Source organism: Typopeltis vanoorti, chromosome 19, assembly GCF_054136105.1.
Source record: "Typopeltis vanoorti isolate ZY-2024b chromosome 19, IOZ_Tvanoo_1.0, whole genome shotgun sequence".
In the NCBI taxonomy this organism is placed as follows: Eukaryota; Metazoa; Arthropoda; class Arachnida; order Uropygi; family Thelyphonidae; genus Typopeltis; species Typopeltis vanoorti.
Window position 1 is genome coordinate 78036048 of NC_143567.1, and position 20604 is coordinate 78056651.

Genomic DNA, 20604 nt, shown 5'->3' on the forward strand with positions numbered 1-20604 from the left:
ATTCTCTGTTGTTTGACCTCTCAAGTAACTAAAGGAAGGTAAAACACAGCTTTGCTAAGACAACTACTTAAGTATAACTAAATTATGTATAGCATCACAGCACAACATCAAGGAGAAAGATTGATCTAATGGAAATGGTTGGAGAATGCTGGCATCAAGAAGCCTTCAACAGAGAAGGATAAACAAATGAGGCCTATAACCAAAACTGTTTACATGGATTAGAAGATGGAAGTTTTTTTCACTTGGCTATGTAACCAAATTACATATTTGGTTTAATCCTTTATCCAAGTGTAAGCAAACAAAGTTTGCACCTGAAGTATTTTCAGGACTGGGACAACTGTGGTAAACGTGGTAAAAATTGGTAGCGTAGCCAAGTGAAAAAAACTTTCACCAACTATCTCTATCCAGAGAATTTTAATAATAAGGTGTTGACACCTTTTGGCAACTAGTATATGGTGATATGACTTTTGCATTACTTCCACCTTGGTATCACCACCTCTGGGTCTAGTTCCCACTGACGAGACCTCAATAAAGGTCAAAACCAGTCTGGGTAGTGATCCTTTCCATAATTCATAGCATTTTACATAAAGATGTGCTTTGCATTATGGGATACTAAGGCAAGTGATCAGAACTTCACCTTTAAGAGTTGCCCTAGTCCTGAAAATATTTCAGGGGCAAACTTTATTTGCTTACACTTGGATAAAGGGATTAAACCAAATATGTAATTGATAGATTAGAAGCATGAAGGCTTAACAAATATTAAGGTTATAATGACATCTAAATACATGAATGCGTGACAGTGATTGGCACAATTGTTACACGTTAAAATGGTAGTGATGAACTGTCTTCATATAACCATTTGTATTTATCTGAAATATTTACTTCAAACTGAAGCTTTAATCTTTTTTTTTCAAAATACACAGTTCATGACAGTACTAGCTATTCTTTTAAAGTAAAATTTTAATAAGTTTTTTTCTTCTTCTTTTGTAAGGGATATATTCTGAACAGAGTTGTTACTATAAAATACAGTGGTATCTCGCTAATCCGAACCTCTTTATATTTATTATATGTTTATAATTATTAAACTATTATATATTTATTTTATTATTATTACAATACAGTATAACTACGGTGATACACAAAAAGTGGAAATTCAAAACGTGCATAATTTGGCTAAAAATATAAATCCAGATGTTGAAATTTCACAAACAGATGCTACGGAATGGATTACAGGTAGAACCAAAAGTGAATTCGAAATGAAATCAGATGCTGAAATTATAAATATGACTGCACAGAATGAATTAGAAGACGAAAGAAAAAAAAAAAAAGTAAAACATGAAGAGGCTGTTGACAGTTTTAATGTGTGTGTGTATAAGAATGTACTAAGCAGAATGATACACCATTCCACAAAATTTTATTGCTAATGCAGCTCTGAGAAGAAGCATTCGAAAAAAGTTTAGTGTCCAAGAAGCAAAAGAAAATCGGTGACTTTTTTTTTACAAAGAAATAAAAAAAATTTTTGTGTTATTTTGTGAAACGTTTTTTGTGTTGTGTACAAGAAAGTGATTTTTTTTTTTTACTCAAATTAAGTTATACTGAACTATGCAAATTTATTAAATCAGAATCCTCAACAATACAGGTACATACAAACTAAATTTTTTACTAAAATAAACTTGTGTACTGTATTATTTTTTAAGTTTTACATTACAGTGCAGTAGCTTTTTTTCTATCAGTTACTTCATTTATTTACAGAATTAAATTGACATGCCATTATAATCCGATTATTTTTGTATTAAACGCTATTTATTATTGTCTCTTGGGGATTAAATTCTCTAATCCGAATGAGTACTGTTTTTATTAGTTCGGATTAGTGAGATACCACTGTAATTTCAATTTCTCTTTATGGCAAAATGGATAATCAACAAAGGAGGCAAATTTTTTTTTCCCTAGCTTTTTTATCCCAAATCACAGAATTTGTGATTTGGGATAGTATTTTGGTAAAAAGCATTAATGTTAATCAAATCCAGTAATTGATGTGATATTTAAAAAGATTCAGAAATGCAATCTTCAGTTTTAAAAATGTCATGTGTAAACAACTCTTAATAGCTTCTCGCAACACAATCATGCTTGCATATGCACCCTCACATGATTTTCATTACTAACAATTTATTAGTAATGAAATTTAGACCTGCAAATTTTTTTTCAGAAGACTTTCATGTAATTTTCTACTGACATCTCATTAATCTCTAGTCAATGGTTAAATCTAATTCTGTAGATATATGCTAAAATGTAATGACAACATGAAATATGTAAACATCAATTCTGGATATGTATCCTCAGGGAATACACAGGATATTATGATAGTATTACATGAAAGTTACACCAATTTTCAATTAATTTGTCAAAACTCCAACATTACCAGATCTTATATTTTTGTCTGCTAAGGCACTTTTACTGTATCAATTTACTGCATCTTGGTCTTCATCCGAGTATTTTCCTGCCAACATGGCAAAGAACATTTGCTTTATTAATCTTTCCTCTCCCATTCTGATTTAAGTTACCATACCATCAAAGGTTATTACTACTAAAAAAATTCCTGAATGCCAAGTTCTTTCCCAATATCCTCACATTTTTAAAATTATACAATCGCTGATGCTATTTGTTCAATCTCCTAATTTTTCTCAGAATTCTTAATATATATGGTCTCTGGTCTTGGATCAAATGCTTAAAAACTTGTCTTGTACACAGTTAATTTAGTGTTTCCACTAATTTCGTTCTTATTCCATATAAATTTATTCAGCTGACTTCCTACCATACCAGCTTTGCTAATTCTAATGTTTATTTTCATATTTAATTTGCCATCTTCACAAAACATTGTACCTAAGCTAAAATGATTTACTTGTTTTATATCTTCTCCATTCAGGATACAGTTGATGTTTTCAATGTCTTTTTATTGCTGATTTTCATACCAAATTTATTACAATTATTCAAATTTAGTCAGGAATTTTGCAGACTTATACATGATTTATTTAGAAGTATAACATCATCTGCACAAACTAAAAAGCTAAGAGTAACATATACAATTTTGATATCAGATTTAATATCATTTTCTTCATAATGTGATCCATATTGAGATATTATGGTGAGATATGAGATATATATATATATATATATATATATATATATTACCCAAGTTAGATTACAGTGACATAGTCATCAAAAGCACCCTACTTGCACAAACCAACTTCCTGTACCTCCAACTCTAACTTAAAGCTTAAATACAGACTATGTATTGCGATATATGTTCCATTTGCCCCACATAACTAATGTTCTGAAGAGTTTTCTTCTTGGCACCTTGTCATATGCCCTTTCCATATAAAAAAATAACTTCAATACAAATCCTTTTGTTATATTCCCAAGATTTCTTGATTGCCTTAAAGTGAAAATTTGATCCCGACAACCTGAATCCAGCTTGTTCATCACCAAGCTTCCCACGTCCACTATTTTTCTTAGCCGTTTCTCAAGTATACCTACTTACCAGACACACTTGGTACAGAAATACCTCTAGTTCTCATATTCAGTTTTATTTCTCTTTTTACAGATGGGTACTATGAGAGCTCTACTCCAATCACCTGGAATTCAGCTCTCTGACCAGGAGGCCTTCTGAATTATGCAGTGCAGAAACTGTAAAACTTTTATACCCCCATATTTAAGCATTTCTGGTCAAATTTCATTTATTCGAGCTGCCTTTTTGGTTTTTGATTACTTTTTCTACTTCAAGTGGATATATAATCCTACATTCTTGTTGGATATTTTCTATCACTATCCTGACACTGCTTGTTTCATTCAGCAATCTTTCCAAATAATTATTATTCAGACATCTAGAATATCTTTAGTTTTCAGATGATAATCATCTGATTCCTTTTACAGTACTCTTTCCTCTATTTCTAAGCTTTCTTCAATAGTCTCCAGAACATTTTCCCATAAATTATTTAGCTAGTTTAACATAGTGATTTGTTTTCTTACATTTTTCTCTGTATTCTCTAAGAGCACAAGCTGACTTACTTGCCAAGGAACTTTTCACATGCTTTCTTCTTTTCCTTGACTGTGTCTAACTTCAAGTCCACTGTGAACGATTTTTCTATCCTTAAAGACAAACCTTACCACATGACTCTGGCTGAATCAATGTTTTTTCCAGATTTGACACAGAATCACCAAGGTTTGTTTCCTGTTTGTTTTCAAATTTTCATTTTTTCCTGAATAATGATGTATTTCAGTCTACAGTTCACCTCTGAAAGATGTTCAACTTTATCCTGCTCAAAACTTAATAGTGATCACTTCCTATAATCTTGAATCCTAAACCAGTGGGAAAACATTGTTGATTTTCATTGCAGCTGTCTTCTCTAATGCCTCAAAAAATTCCTCAATTTTTTCCTTAGTAGAATTTCTATAGGACCACAGGCACACAAATAAGTCTCATTGTCCAGTTCCCCATTCTAATATTTGCCCACATCACTACTTGATATTGCTTACCATTCAAGATTATCCTTGTATTTAAGTGTTGAATACCATAGCTACTCATTTTCCCCGATTAATGACATACCTATTATGTCGATCTGGTACTTATTTAACTCTGTTAGTTCCATTTCTTTTTCATTGATGCTTCTTACATTGATAGTACCCATCTTGATCTCTGCTGATGCTGAGTTAGGATGTGCTGTGAGATTTGTTCTAGTAGGGCCGAATTTGCACTGTTTGTCCCCATTCCCTGACCAAAACAACAGGGACCTTGTTTAACTGAGCAATGCCCCAGCTGGCAAGAAATTCTGTTATGTTATACCATCAATATAACATGAAAATAAATCTTGGGCAGTAAAAGTTTGGAAAAATAGTGAAGTTTCAATGCAGTGCTGATTTGTGCCATAGACTTTTTTCATTCTCAGCATATCTTTAATTAAATTTTGCAAATTCCACTTTGATTCCTAAGGATTAAGCTAACAAAGATAAATATCTTAAATATGAACAATTAATTCCATTATAATCACCAATTTGGGTTCATTGAGATATGAGTTTATCGCTAAAATAACTGATGATGGAATCATCAGAATATTTCCATCATTAGTATGGCTAGTAGTTGAAGTACAGTAGGCCAGACCAGATCTTTACTTTTGTTTGTGTTCAATATCTCATGTCAAAACTATGACTTGTCTGCTCTATGTAAGTCAAGCCACAAGGGCATGGTATCCTATATTCTGCCATTAGCACATCTGAGAATTGGGGGATCTTACTGATGGTTGGTGCCTCACTGCAGTTTAAATAGGTTTCCTGTGGACAGGAACAAAAAAGCTTGTTTCTGCAGCAGGTGCTTGATATTATCGATATTCTAGTGAAACCCATGGCAGTTCCACTGTAAAAAATCTTCCTATTATTTAGGCCTCATAGATTTGTCTTGTTACCAGGTTGGAGACTTGCCCTTATCAAGTTTATATTTCTGATTAGATTTTAAGAAGTATGGCCAACCAGTGTCCATTTCTTCCTCTGAAAAATTATCTAATATCCAGTGATCCCAATACATCCAATGGTGTAAGTTCAATTATCCACTGAAAGCAACTTGAGATATAAATTTTTTTTTCTGTGGAAAGGTCTGGTGGTTTGTCTTTAGGTGATAACCTTGCCATAATTTTTTTCACGAGTGGGTTTTCATCGAATGGAACGTTTTCAGAGAAGGAGCTGTACATTGTGTGATTGATTTGCTCAACAGAGAATCAGTCACGATTGTAAAGATCAGATATGACGAAATTATCATTGGTGGAATAGACATGAATGAGTAGCTGTTGACATTTTTTTTTTATAGTTACTTCCTCAGCATAAGAGTAACTCAGAGCAAGTGTGGTGGTGACTAACTTATACTTCTAAATAAATCTGCTACAAGTCTGCAAGATTCTCTGACTAAATTGAATAGCTGTTGTAATAGATATGGTATGAAGGTCAGCAATAAAAAGACAAAGACAATGAAAATAGGCAGAATCATTGAAAATGTCAACTGTGTTGTGAATGGAGAACCTGCGGAACAAGTAAAACATTTCAGCTACTTAGGCACAATTTTTACTGAAGATGGTAAATTAAATATAGAAATAGACAACAGAATCAGCAAAGCTGGTATGGTGGGAAGTCAATTGAATAAATTCATATGGAATAAGAAAGAAATTAGTCGGAACACTAAATTAGCTGTATACAAAGCTGTGTTCAAACCAATTTTAACTTATGGATCTGAGAGCTGGGTCAGAAGTAAAACACTTGACCAAAGACTAGAGACCGCAGATATGAGAGTCCTGAGAAAGATTAGAGGCGTGAACAGATGGCATCAATGGCAATATCATATTAAAAATGAGGATATTAGGAAAGAACTTGACATTGTCAGCATCCAGGAATGCGTTAGCAGAGCTAATCTCAGATGGTATGGTCACTTAAATAGAATGGGAGAGGAAAGATTAGCAAAACAAGTGTTCTCTGCCAGGTTGGCAGGAAAACGACCCAGAGGAAGACCAAGATATAGGTGGATTGATACGGTACAAAGTGCCTTAGACGATAGAAATATAAGATCTGATAATGTTGGAGTCTTGACAAGTAACAGACTGATTTGGAGGAAAATTGTAGATAGGAAGTTAGTAATGATGTAATTTTTTCATGTAGTACTGTCATATCCTGTACACCCCTTGAGGGTACATGGCAGGAATTTGATGATGATGATGATATGTGCATATTTTATATAAGATGATATATTAATGCTTTGGAGAAATTTATAAAACATAAATAGCACTTAATGAATCCAGGCTTGTTTTGATGGAGATTGTTTTTAGTTTACTCCATGATGACTGCAACTAGGATTAAAGTTTGATATGCTCTGCTAGTAATCAGTATAGGCAGCCTCATTTCCTTTAATGCCATGGCTTAGAATACAACAGAAACACACATCCAAATGTAACTGCCATAAATGAGAGAGCAAATATTGGATATGAGACCCCTGAACGCTTCTGCATCTTTAGACATCTTGCTGCCTGTAGAAAACCGAATCTGTATATAACAGACACAGAAAGTTTTTTTTTATAACTTGGATATATTATGTATTCAAGATACCAAGTAATTTTATATAAACTTGGTTTTAATCCTATTTCCCAAGTAAGCAAACAGACAAGAAAGTCAAGTTTGCACCTGCAAGTAGTGCAAGTCCAAGGCAACTCATGGTAAACGTGAATAACGCTCTGATCACTTTTCTTAGTATTTTCCCCTTAATGTAAAGCACACCCACTTTGCGGAGATGTATGATGCTAAACATCAAAGGCAATGGTCACTATCCATACCGGTTTCGACCTTTATCGAGGGTCACTCACTAATGAGACCTCGATAAAGGTCGAAACCGGTATGGATAGTGACCATTGCCTTTAATGTTTAGCATCACACATCTCCGCAAGGGGATGTGCTTTACATTAAGGGGAAAATACTAAGAAAAGTGATCAGAAGAGTTTTATCCACCTTTACTACGAGTTGCCTCGACTGGCACTACCATGAGTTCTCTTGGACTTGCACTACTTGCAGGTGCAAACTTGACTTTCTTGTCTGTTTGCTTACTTGGGAAATAGGATTAAAACTAAGTTTATATAAAATTACTTGGTATCTTGAATACGTATATAACAGATCTTTGGTAGTGTTGCATGTCTTATGTAGTTTAAGGCAAGCTTGTTGCATAAAACTCAACAGTAAAGTTATTATGTTTGACTGATATCTGAGCAGATATGCTGTCAGGGAAGATCCCACAAGATCCTCTAATTTTATGCCATTCTGTGTGCTTGCTGGTAACAGGAATAGGATGCTTAGGTAGCCTTTAGAAAGAAAAGCTGCATGGTGATATATATAAAGTGGTTCAAAATTCCACGTACAAACTTTGAGGAGAGGTAGAGAACATCAAAATGAACCATATTCACATAGGAAAGCATGACCAAAAATGCCACCCAAAAGTGACAGGTGGTGCTGTTTGTCAGTGCTCCAGGTGAGCAATTGGAGCTTCCTCATTCAAGCTTTCAACGTCATACGAAGAACATGTGTCATTTTATGAGCGCTGAGATGGCAGACATGCACCTCGTTTACTGGTTAGCTGACGGTAATGGATGAGCCACTGCACTAATGTATCATGAAAGGTACCCAAACAGATGTATACCGCATCACCAAATGTTTGTGCATTTGCATCAGAATTTGTGTGACTATGGATCATTCAGGGACTGCAGGCATGAGTGGGCAGCCATGATCGATGCGAAATCCTGCCATGGGAGAGGTGGTGTTGCATGCAATGGACAATAATCCAGAGACAAGCACATGTGCCATTGCCTCTGCTATAGGAGTATCTCGATCCAGTGTATTGCACTCTGAGTCCTTACATCCATTTCATCTGCAACGGGTCCAGTTACTGATGGCCGAAGATTATTCTCTGTGTGTGGAATTCACACCGTGGTTTCTGTAGAAAAGTGCCGTAGACCAGGATTTTCCAACTTGCGTTTTGTTCATGGATGAAGCTTCATTTACCAGTGAAGGGGTCTGCAATCACCACAATTCTTATATGTGTGGGCCTATGAGAACCCACATGCTGCACAACAACGCTTTGCCATTAATGTATGGGCGGGTATCGTTGCTGACTTAGTCAGCCCATACCCGTTACCACCCCAAATGGACTCCCAGATGTATCGGACCTTTCTGCCAGATTTACTGAACAATGTTCCAATGACTGTGTATCGGCAAATGTGGTTCCAACATGACAGGCTCGTTTCTGTGCATCAGTATTTGTACAAGTCCTTTGGGGCTTGATGGATTGGCGTGGTGGACCCGTAACATGGTCCTCAAGCTCACTTGATTTATCGAGCATTGATTTCTTTCTGTGAGGGACTCTTAACCACGTCGCCATCAATATAGATAAAATACATCACTCCTCTACACTTCATATCCATCATGTTTTAATGTAATATCAATGGTATTAAATTTTTAATATGCACTTTGCATCCATGGTAACCTGGACGTGTATATATATGTCTTGGCCGGTTGGGTGGTTAGAGCCATGGTGTACGATAGGTTGCTGAAATTCATTCCTAATGACTAAAGATTTTTTTAGAAATTCAACTTGGTTATAATCAGTGGTGAGCTATAAGGGGCTCGCGCGAGTGCTTTGTTAAATTTTTCTCAAATTTGCGAGTCCCTTGTTCTTGTTTAATAATCTTGTAGAACTAGAAAACCGCCTGTTGCCTCTGACATGGACCTCGTGGCAAGAATCGCCATCGCTGCTAATATCCAGGAAATTCCAGGTATTTTTGGAAATGTATGGCAATCAATGCGTCGTCGGTGTCAGACATGCATCACTGCTAATGGTTGTAACTTTGAGCACCTGATGTGAAACCATATTAGGTATCCAACTACTATTGAACTGTTCCGTTATGCCTAATAAAGTTTTTTTACACTACTTACTGCCTTGAGTTATTTCTATATCTTTGTGTCCCTGTTAGTACCTTCTGGTGGTGTTTCCGGCCATGCTTTCCTATGTGAATATGGTCGATTTTGATGTTCTCTACCGCCCCTCAAAGTTTGTACGTGGAATTTTGAACCATTCTATATAGATATATATGAATGCCATGTAGTGTATTTAGTAGCATCTACCCCAGGTAGAGCTTTCAAGAGGATTTTGTTTGCAAACCAAAGGGTCCTATGGTAGTCTAGTGAGTGCTACACAGATTTTTGATGTAAGCAAAAATTAGTTGAACACATGATATTATTATTATTATTATATAACAATAATAATAATAATATCATGTGTTCAACTCTATGTCCTCCCTCGATGAGTCCAAAGACTCATCGAGGGAGGACACCTACTCTACAACTATCTGTCTCCACCAACCGCAATTACCTTCATTATCTACAACAATGCATCTACTGCCGACCACTTCCACTAGTATTTTCACAGACAAACATCCATGCCCACGGCAGGATTTGAACCTGCAGTGTTTTGGCTGGAGAGCGGATACGCTAACCACTCGGCCAGCAACACGGCCTGATGGATTTTATTTTGATAGCATATATCAGAGACAGCTGTTAGTGTCAAAGCATCAAGGATGGTTCATGTTTTGATGTATAAACTAAAGATCAGTGAGGTTTTAAATGATCTTGATGCAATTCTTATGGCTTGATAGTGGATGAGATCCAACCACTGCAGAAAAACAGACTTCACACTTATAACCCACTCATCACAAATCTTCCACACTGAGTTTAATAATCATAGAAATGATTCTGTGCAAAAGTGCAAGCTGATAACTATCGCTGGTTATAACAAATATTATATATAGTAATGTGGAATGCTTAAATTGAAATATATCTAACATTCTTTTACAACTTGAGGTTAATACAGATAAGCATGTAAGAATTGGCTAAAGACAAGGTTTTGTCTAAAACTTTTTTTTTAAACTAGTTTAAAGTAATATAGCTGCCAACAAAAGCAATAATACTTATGAATTAACTACTTACTCTTTCACCTTCAGAAGGATTTTTGTCTGGATGATATTTAAGTGCTAACTTTCTATATGCCTTTTTAAGCTCATCTTGAGTGCAGTTTGGTTTCACACTCAAAATATCATAATAAGTAGTTTCTTTCACCATTTTTGTATGTGTTCCTACAAATTTCAAGGACACAAAATAAGAATCATATACTAGGAACATGAAATTATCACACTAGTAAAGAAACAACTGCAAGCAATCAAAAAAAAAACTATATATCACAAATTAACCTATTCATTTTTGAAACAAAATTATCATTGTTTCAACTAATCTGGTCATTAAAATGGTCTGAAATGAAAATTTTAATAGTTAACCTAAAGACCAAATGTCATTAAATTCCATTAATTTAAATAATAAGTTAATTAAAGCGATTATATTTGGGGATGTGAAGTGAATATTTCATTACTCTTGAAATCAGGACTGGTTTCAAAAAAAATTAATAAATGCATATGTGCGCCCATTTGAGACGAATGTGTGCTGACTCAAGTCAGATGTTATGTGTGGATGTACTCTACCATGGTTGCCTCATATCATAGTCACATGTTCAATCCAGGATGTGGTCAAGTTATAAGCTTTCATTAACACTAATTTCTAACTTAAATAACATATTTACCAACACTGGTGGTTAAGTTACATATTAGTATGCTTATCAGCCTGAAGAGGGGGGGGAAGCCATGCATTTTATAGTTATAAAAGACCATTTGTTTTTAATTTATGATACTATATTTCACTAAGTTTTTGCTTTGAACACATAAAACGACTTGAATTACTTATGAAAAGATTCTTCTCTGACATTATTAACATTGAATACATTCAACTATTATACAAAAAGCTAAGTCTATGAAAAGAAACTGGCTGTGCAAGCTAAAGACAACCCACAAGAATTCTACCAATATGCTGCAAGTAAAAGAAAGAATAGCTCTTCTAAATGCAGATGGTATGAGGATGATAGATGCAGAAGAGGTTGTTCAATTAATGAATGCCCATTTTGCTAATAGCAATCAACCTGGTATATGCAACATTGAGTTCACCACTACTTCTTCACTGGATGAAGAAACTCGGGCATATGAAGAGGTATTAGAAGTTGTTGCACAAACTGAATAAGAATTCAGTAGTAAGGACTGATGGGATATCAGCACAGGTGCTAAAAGAGTGTTCAGCTGAACTGGCTATTCGTTTGGCCAGGTTATATAATTTGAGTCTCAGAACAGAAGATTCCGCAGGAGTGGAAAGAATGTATGGTAATCCCATTGCACAATGGTGGTGCAAAGACCGATGTATCCAACTACTGACTAATCAACATCTCAAAAATAGTGGTGAAGATTTTTGAAAAAAATTGGTCAGTGCTCACAGTGAATCTCTTTGCAATGAACAGTATAGTTTACTAAGGAAAGGTCATGTTTTAGCAACTTGCTCGCATTCTATAACAATGTTACCATTGAACTAGACAAGGGGAATGGATACACCATGATACTTTTTGATTTTGCTAGGGCTTTTGACAGAATACAGCATGGAAGACTCTTGCATAAACTGGAGAATATGGGTTTGGATTATAAAATATTAGCATAGATAAGAGCGTGCGAGCCTGCAAGATTTAAGGCAACCAGTGGTGTACCACAAAGATCAGTCCTTGGTCCACTGTTGCCATTCTGTACATTAATGACATTGGGAAGGATTTGACAGGGGACATTATAGCTATTTCCTGATGATGCAAAGATAGGTAGGATAATCAGGAATACTACTGATATGCAGTACTTGCAGAATGATTTAGAATAGGCTGTAATTGCAGGCATGGAAAAATGGATATCAGTTCAACGTCAGTACTTGTAAAATAATGCACTTTGGAATGATTAGATATGCAATGTCATATTATATTGTTGAGATTATGCTAGAAGAAACTGATATGAGGCTGGAATCTTGGAGTGTTAGTAGATACGAAGTTGAAGTTCAGGGGCCATGTAGCAAAGATTGCAAATATAACTCAAAAGATAATTGCAATGCTGAAACAAACTTTCACATGTAAAGATAAGAATGTCATTTTTGTCTCTTTAACAAGGCCTCACTTGTAATATTGTGTGCAGGTCTGGTCTCTGTTGCGATTCTGATACAGTGGGGAGAGTGAAAAGGAGAGTGTTAAAAATGATCTCAAGGTTGTGGAATACTGATTATGAGGACAGATTGAGAATTTTTAGGCTGTAGATGCAAACGGAAGAAATAGGAATGATGATGATCATGACTTACAAACTTCTGAAAGGGTTATACAGAATATCAGTTGATGGGATTTTTCATTTTATGGAGGGTGGGGGAAGGACAAGAGGACAACCTTGGAAGCTGAGAATGAATGCTGCTAAGAAGGGGTTGAGGGCAAGATTTTTCTCTCAGGGTGGTGCATGATTGGAATGGATTGCCATTGGATGTTGTGTGCAAGCAGTGTGAATGAAAGAAAAAGTATGATAGCTGGTGTGTATAGTATGTCGCTTCCCTCTATGAGTTCCTGACTCCCTGGAGGTCTCTTTCTTAATGATAATTATTGAAGATCAATAAATCAAAAACCCCAACTACATTAATGCATTTCTGAATTCCAAAACAGATAGAAAGGAGGCCAGTGATGCGAGGACATGATGGCAATTCCAAAAACATTTAGATTAGAATTAATACAAAGAAATGTTTGGGCAAATAAATGCTTCTTTCCAAGCTTTAATATTCACTGTTAAGACAAATTCTGCCAACTGCATAAATCAATTATCATTATCCACCGTGCATCTGTTTTAGGTTGCCATGTTGCAAGTAATTGGTTACCACGAGGTACACCTCATTGTACCTCATGGTAACCTCTCTAAAAATGAAATGATGCTTTTGTATCATATCCTTTCACTGGTCTTCATTATGACCAAATTAGTCATAATTAACAAAACACATTTGTAATGGGAACACACTAGTATTCCCCAATGGATGCTATAAGCAAGGTGCTTAAACATACAAAAACTGACATAAAACAGAACTGGCATTACATAAATAAAATTGACAAACTGAAACCCCTCTTATGACTTTTCACTCATTAACTAAACATTCCACTTGGACAAGCACATTTTTCAAATCCTACTAATGTATAACTTAAGTTGGAAATTGTTCAGAATTAACTGACATTTCCACAGCTTTTGAGATAAATTGAAAACTATTCTGCTGTGAACATCAAAGACTATTCAGTGGTAATAATTCTATAAGAATCTACTGAGTGTTAACCACCTCCATTTTTAGTTTATGTAAAATAATTGTTTTTCCTAAGCCTGTCACTATAAAATAAACCAAGATTGAAGTGATTCAACATATTGTAACAAGGTGGAATCTAATGAAATATTAAATTCTACCTTACATGATCCAAACTGATTATTTTCACCAGTGTGAAAATAATCAGTTTGGATCATGTAAGTAAAAATGATTCAAAATACTGATACCTTGTGTACATCTAAATCCTGTCAACCAGAAACAGCCATTGTTATATACACTTTCAGTTTGTTTTAGTTGCTTGTGTCTAAGTAAATGGACAACCAAAAAAAACTTGAATACATGCTAATGAAATTCATTCTGCAAGAGCCAAAATTAACTACTTGCTTACAGATGGACAGAAAGCTAAATGGTACTTATGCATGGAAGAGACCTGCATTTATTTAAGGAGACCAATGATTATGTATTTGAGCATATGAATAATGAATTTGAAAAAATGCTTTAAAGAACAGAACTTTGTTTTTCTTATCAATCCTACCCACAAAAGGCTGGGAATAGCACGTTACTAACACTATACTATGGCAGCCTAAGGGTCAGATGTTCTGAAACCTGGTTTTAAGACCAAACAAACAAGGAACTTTTGAGGATGTTTCAAGACTCCAATAAAGGTGGTGATCTCACACTGATTTAATTCACCCATAGCTTGTTTACTGGAAAGCACATATACATCAACATAATCAATAGGAGAATCAAATTTTTCTTCTTGAACAGACTTATATCTCCAGTCTATTCTTGGCACAAAGTACTTTACAAACATATATACATAGCCTGCACAAAAAAAAATCTGCTCAGAACACTTTATTTATACAATTCTCCATATTACTATGAAGGCAGTCAAAAAGATCTTGGCCTCAACCATAAATTGTGAAATTGCATGTGAAATTGCAAGTCAAGTAGTTTGTTTTATACAGCTGTCTGAAGAAAAAGTGTTGCACGTATCCCTTGAACTGAATAAAATTGAGTATCGTGTGATTATAAAATTCTTTGTAAAAGAAGGTTTAATGCCAAAAGAAATTCATTCGAAGCTCATGAAAGTTTATGGGCACTCTTCTCCTTCGATTGACAATTAAGAAATGGGCTGTCGAGTTTAAACGTGGCCATACCAGCCTTGAAGATGATCCACGTGAAGGATGTCCAAAAAGTGTAACAACACCAGAAATCACTGATCAGGTGCGTGAAATTACCGAGACTATAGGCATTTCAAAAGAACGTGTAGGATATATTTTGCATGAAGAATTGCAAATGAAATGCTTTGCACAAGATGGGTCCTGCACTTGCTCACAGTAGATCAAAAACGAACTCGCATGAAAATCCCTGAGCAGTGCTTGGAGCATTTTAACAATAAAACTGATTTTGTGCAGCGATTTATTACTATGGATGAGACTTGGATTCACCATTACACACCAGAATCCAAACAGCAGTCAAAAGCTAGTTGTTCAGCATCAAAGGTCATGGAATCTGTGTTTTGGGAGGCTAAAAGGCATTTTGTTTATTAATTATCTTGAAAAGGGTAAAACAATAACTAGAGAATATTATTCCGATCTAACCAGACTAGATGAAAAAAATAAGTGAATAAAGACCGGTTCCCAGAAGAAAAAAATCATCTTTCATCAGGACAATGCACCTGCCCACAAAGGTGTTTTGGCAATGGGAAAATTAAGGGATCTGCACTATGAATTGTTGGAACATCCACCCTATTCCCCAGATTTAGCTCCTACTTCCCAAAACTAAAACTCTTCCTCGCTGGGCAATATTTTTCTTCAAATCAAGACGTGATTGCAGTTGTAGAGGGATATTTTGCAGATCTTACCGAGAACTACTATAGGGACAGGATAATGGCGCTGGAGCACTGCTGTAATAAATGTATTAGTCTTACGGGGAAGATTATGTTGAAAAATAAAAAAAAAATTGAAATTATAAATTATTTTCATTGTCAGGCTGAGAACTTTTCAGATCACCCTCTTATATAACTCTTAAATCCACACTTTACTATTTTACATTTGGAGTGATACATCAATACCTTAAGAATGCTTAATGCCATCTAGAAGTTCCAGCTTAATAGATACCCCCACCCCCCGCTCAATTTCTCTTCTATTTACCTTTTCGCGGTAAATGCGGTATACATTTTCTATTATGTGTTTTACTGTTCCATCAAACTGGTGCAGAAGTTTGCTGATATCCATATTCAGTTCATATTCTCATTTATCAACCAAACTTCTTTCATTCCATAATAAATTTAGTTTAATCCTTTATCCATAATGCATAACATTATACATATCTGCAAGGAGATGTGTTTTGCATTACAGGAGATACTGAGATAGGAGTGATGTTAGCTTGCTCCACCTTTGCAACGAGTTGCCCGGTGTTGTACCACTTTGAATATTTTCAAAGTGGTACAAACAAAGTGAGCAAACTTTGAATATTTTCAAAGTTTGCTCACACTTTATCCAAGTGTGAGCAAACTTTGTTTGCTCACACTTGGATAAAGGATTAAACTAAATTTATTATAGTCTAACCAAGTGAAAAATAAACTTTCAACTTCTTTCATTCCATCTACCTCTGTTCTTTGTAAAACCCTTCTGCATACTTTTTTTTTTGTAAGGTTTAAAAAACTTTTAGCTATTCAAGAAAACATTCCTTTCTCCCAACTTGTCCACACATGATACTGTTGTGGTATTTAAGTTTTGCAAGTTTTTGTATGTGAGGAAGAAGTGATAAAACACTTGCAAATGAAAAGTTGTAGACTCCTTGCATGCTACCGCAAACCTGGAACTTTGCAACTGAACACATGCTACATTATCTTCAATGGGTTGTGATAGTGTTATACAGCCACTAGATTCAGAATGAGCAAGACATGTTACATTACGAAGGTCACATATATGCCATATTAGTAATTTAGTTCCTAATGTAAGGAAGTTTCAACCTGGTAGTTCAGATCTAAGTTATCAGAACTTTATCTTAATACAGTTGGAAGTTTTTTTCTCAGTCCTGAAGATACTTCAGGTGCAAACTTTGTTTGCTTACACTTGGATAAAGGATTAAACTAAATTTATTATAGTCAACCAAGTGGGAAAAAACTTCAAACATCTTTCTCTAAATCCAAAGTAATTTAAAAAGGTGAGACACCTTTTGGCAACTCGTATAGGTAAATACAACTTCTACATTACTTCCACCTTGGTATCACCACATCTGGGTCTGACTCCCACTGACGAGACCTCAATAAAGGTCGAAACCGGTCTGGATAGTGGCCCTTTCCTGAATGCATAGCATTATACATGTCTGCAAGGAGATGTGCTTTGCAATATGGGAGATACTATGACAAGGAGTGATGAGAGCTTGGTCCACCTTTACCATGAGTTGCCTCAGTCCTGAAGATACTCCAAGAGCAAACTTTGTTTGCTTACACTTGGATAATGGGTAAAACTAAATTTATTATAATCTTAATACAATATTTAAAATCAACAAAAAGCAGACAAAACTGTGCTGAGAGATAATGCTGTCAAAGACAAATTTTATATCAAACTTTTAAGTAGAGATATATTTTGAAAAACTATCTTAATATAGTACTGTATGATGCAATACTACATCACTGTACCAAGATAGTATGTCTAGATGAAAAATTAGACAATGGGAAGTCAAAAACAAATGATATTTTTTAAAACTATAGGAAGACAAAAATGACAGAAATTCATCCAGATGGAAACTAGACCCACTCAGTACACGTATCAAAAAACTTGAGTGTTGATTATTCATATTAGTGCTTTATGGTATAAACACCAAGAAATGAAAAAAAAAAAAAAAAAATCAATATTTTGCTGGTTTTCTACCCTGCATCATCAGAGCACAAATTAAAACTGTGGTAAGCACGACACTAAAACATTGAGTGTCTCAAATTCAAACAGAAGTTCAATTTAGAAAAGCTAAACATATTTACATGGAGGGAGAGGAACTCATTGCAGTGACAAATTCTCCATGCTTGCTATGCAAGCTCATTAATTGAGAAAGAAGTACTATTTATTTGTTAATAAATGCATGCATTTATAATGCATTCCATTTAGGCTTTTATTTTTGTAGACAGAAGATGTCTTAAGCTTGCGCGGCAATAATTGAGCTTTGCATTGTGTATCGAAGCCGTGGCTTGCTTGGTTGTAGGAACTTACAGTGGCACTGTGATTTCACGTGCGCATAGCCATTTCACGCGTCTCACTCTGTTGCTTAAACCACAGGCCATATGCAGTCAACGTAGCTCTAGCCAGTTTCAGCAGCCTTTACAAGTGTGCGTGTTGCTTGGGAAAATTAAGTTACAACCAACTTTTTATGACGATGTTATTGACCAGTTCATAAAGAAGAACTGTAGGGTAGAATTTTTTTTTTAACTAGTAAAATTTATTTGTAAGCTTCCTATAATGGTACAAGATGTTGATGGGTAACCTAAGAGCAACAGCTCATCCAGGTTGCGATATGCATCAACTTACAAAAATTTATGTACTTCATTTTCATTATATACATATATGTACATTCATATAATATACATATTACATATTATTATAATATAATTATATAATAAAATTGCAGGAGACATGCTAATATGTACAGAGAAAGTTGCATAACAATTAATTAGGAACAAAATAAAGCACTTAAATAGCATTAAAATTTTTATGATCTTTGAATACAAATATGCTAAAAAGCAATAATTTATATAATTATTTTGAGCAGAGATTCCTCGTTTCTGTGGGAAAATAAATACTCTTTGATTAGAGTTTTGCATTTGTTTGGGTAAGTTTCATTTCTTATTGTTAAAGGTAGTCCGTTGAATACTTCTGGTGTAAATAAGTATAATGTTTGTGTATTGCTCCTTTATTTGGTTTTGGAACCATATATTTTAGGCCCTTATATCTACTAAGGAAAACATCTTGTTTGATATTTATGTATTCGTTGTCGTTTTTTATGAATAATAGTACCCTATAGATGTATAAATATCTAAGGCAGGGGTGTCAAACTGGTGGCCCCCGACGCCTCAAGGAAGGATTTTAAAAAAAGGATGATTGTTTTTTATAATAAAACAGAAATACTGTATTTACTCGAATATAACTCGCCCTCGCATATGACTCGCACCCCTGTACCCTGATTTTACTTTATGAAAAAAGAAATTAAAAAGTTTTGCATGTACTGTACATCACACATGAAAATAAAGTTTAACCACTTTCACGTCAAAACAATAAATCGCTCCCTGCAGTAAACAACATTCCTTCCCCAACTGCAATTAGAGACAACTGGTATAAAAACGGCGCTAACTAATGAATAGCGTGTCCCCACCCACATTAACCATGCTATTTAGACTTAAGCAAAACCACATGTTTCACCGGCAAACACAGTATCTAACTAAAATCTATTGTTTTTAGTTAGATGTGTGTGAGTGCCCCACTAACTCAAACACAAAGCTGCAATAAAATTTGTCAACGTGTTAAAACTAAGACATAAGAATGTGTTGTTAAGACAGTTTCAGATATTATGGAATTTGGTTGAAGAGAATTAGTGTTTCAGCTCAAAAATGTCGGCTTCGCTTTATGTTTTGGTAACGCGATCTATTGTTAATACCGCACCAATCATATCCACATCTTCATAGCTATTCTATATCTATTGGCCTACCATTTCACGTTCTGCTTTCACTTCTCAGACATTCGTGAAGGGTGCTCATTACGTATCTAAAATCTTGTAAATTACTTGTAATTTTTATTTGGAATAATGGGAAAGAAGATGACACTAATTCGATAGATGACGTTGACAATGCACACAAGGAAACTGCTCTCGAGAACGGAAATAGTTATAACGAAGAGGAGATTCTTGGTAAGTCATCCCCATTTTCAGTTTTTCTTCTGAAAACTTTAGTTTCTAAAAATCCCCACATATATCTCATCATAATTTTTTAGCATTAATTTTTGGGGGAAAAAAGTGCAAGCTATATTCGAGTAAATACAGTATCGATTTATTTGTTTTCATACGACATTTATAGTTACAATATGGATGCAATGACCTGCTATAATATAATTGCAGTAATAAAAATTTATATCACAATTTCAATCTTAGATCAGATCCTAATCAATTGTAAATTACATAGTTACAATATGGATGCAACAATCTGCTATAATATAATTGCAATAATAAAAATGTATTTCGTAATTTCAATGCCAGATCCGATCCTAATCGGTCGTAAACTATATTTTATGGAAATGGAGCTAGCTGAGGAATTAGATAAGTACCAGATCGACATAATACGGATGAAAAACAAAAAAGACAAACTGGTGAGATCTTTCTGAACAATAAATACAAAATGTTATATTCAGGCAATGACAATCAAGGAAAAGAAGGAGTAGCCATAGTATTCAACACAAAATATGAGGCTAATTTTCTTGAATGGCAGTCAGTCTCAAGTAGAGTGATGTGGGCAAATATGAGAATGGGGAACTGGACAATGAGACTTATTTGTGCCTATGGTCCCAAAGAAGTTTCTAATAAGGGAGAAATGGAGGAATTTTTTGAGCCTTTAGAAAAAGCAACTGATACAATGAAAAAGGAAAAGTTGGTCCTTGTTGGGGATCTAAATAGCAGAGTAGGAAATGATTGTGAGACATACAAAAATTTTATGAGAAAATTTGGAGAAAAGAGCAAAGCTAATAATAATGGCAAATATCTGTTGGATTTCTGCTCAGGACATGGACTGGTTATTAAACA

General features: G+C 34.8%; 1 protein-coding gene across 1 annotated transcript in view; it reads right to left on the reverse strand.

Moving 5' to 3' along the window:
* Droj2 (DnaJ heat shock protein family (Hsp40) member A4-like) overlaps positions 1–20604 on the reverse strand; it is a 76639-nt gene that overhangs the window by 30107 nt on the left and 25928 nt on the right. Inside the window, exon 2 of the mRNA XM_090408875.1 lies at positions 10558–10703. Coding sequence (XP_090265001.1) covers positions 10558–10689 — 132 coding nt within the window. The 5' untranslated portion in view covers positions 10690–10703. The remainder of the gene's footprint in view (positions 1–10557; positions 10704–20604) is intronic.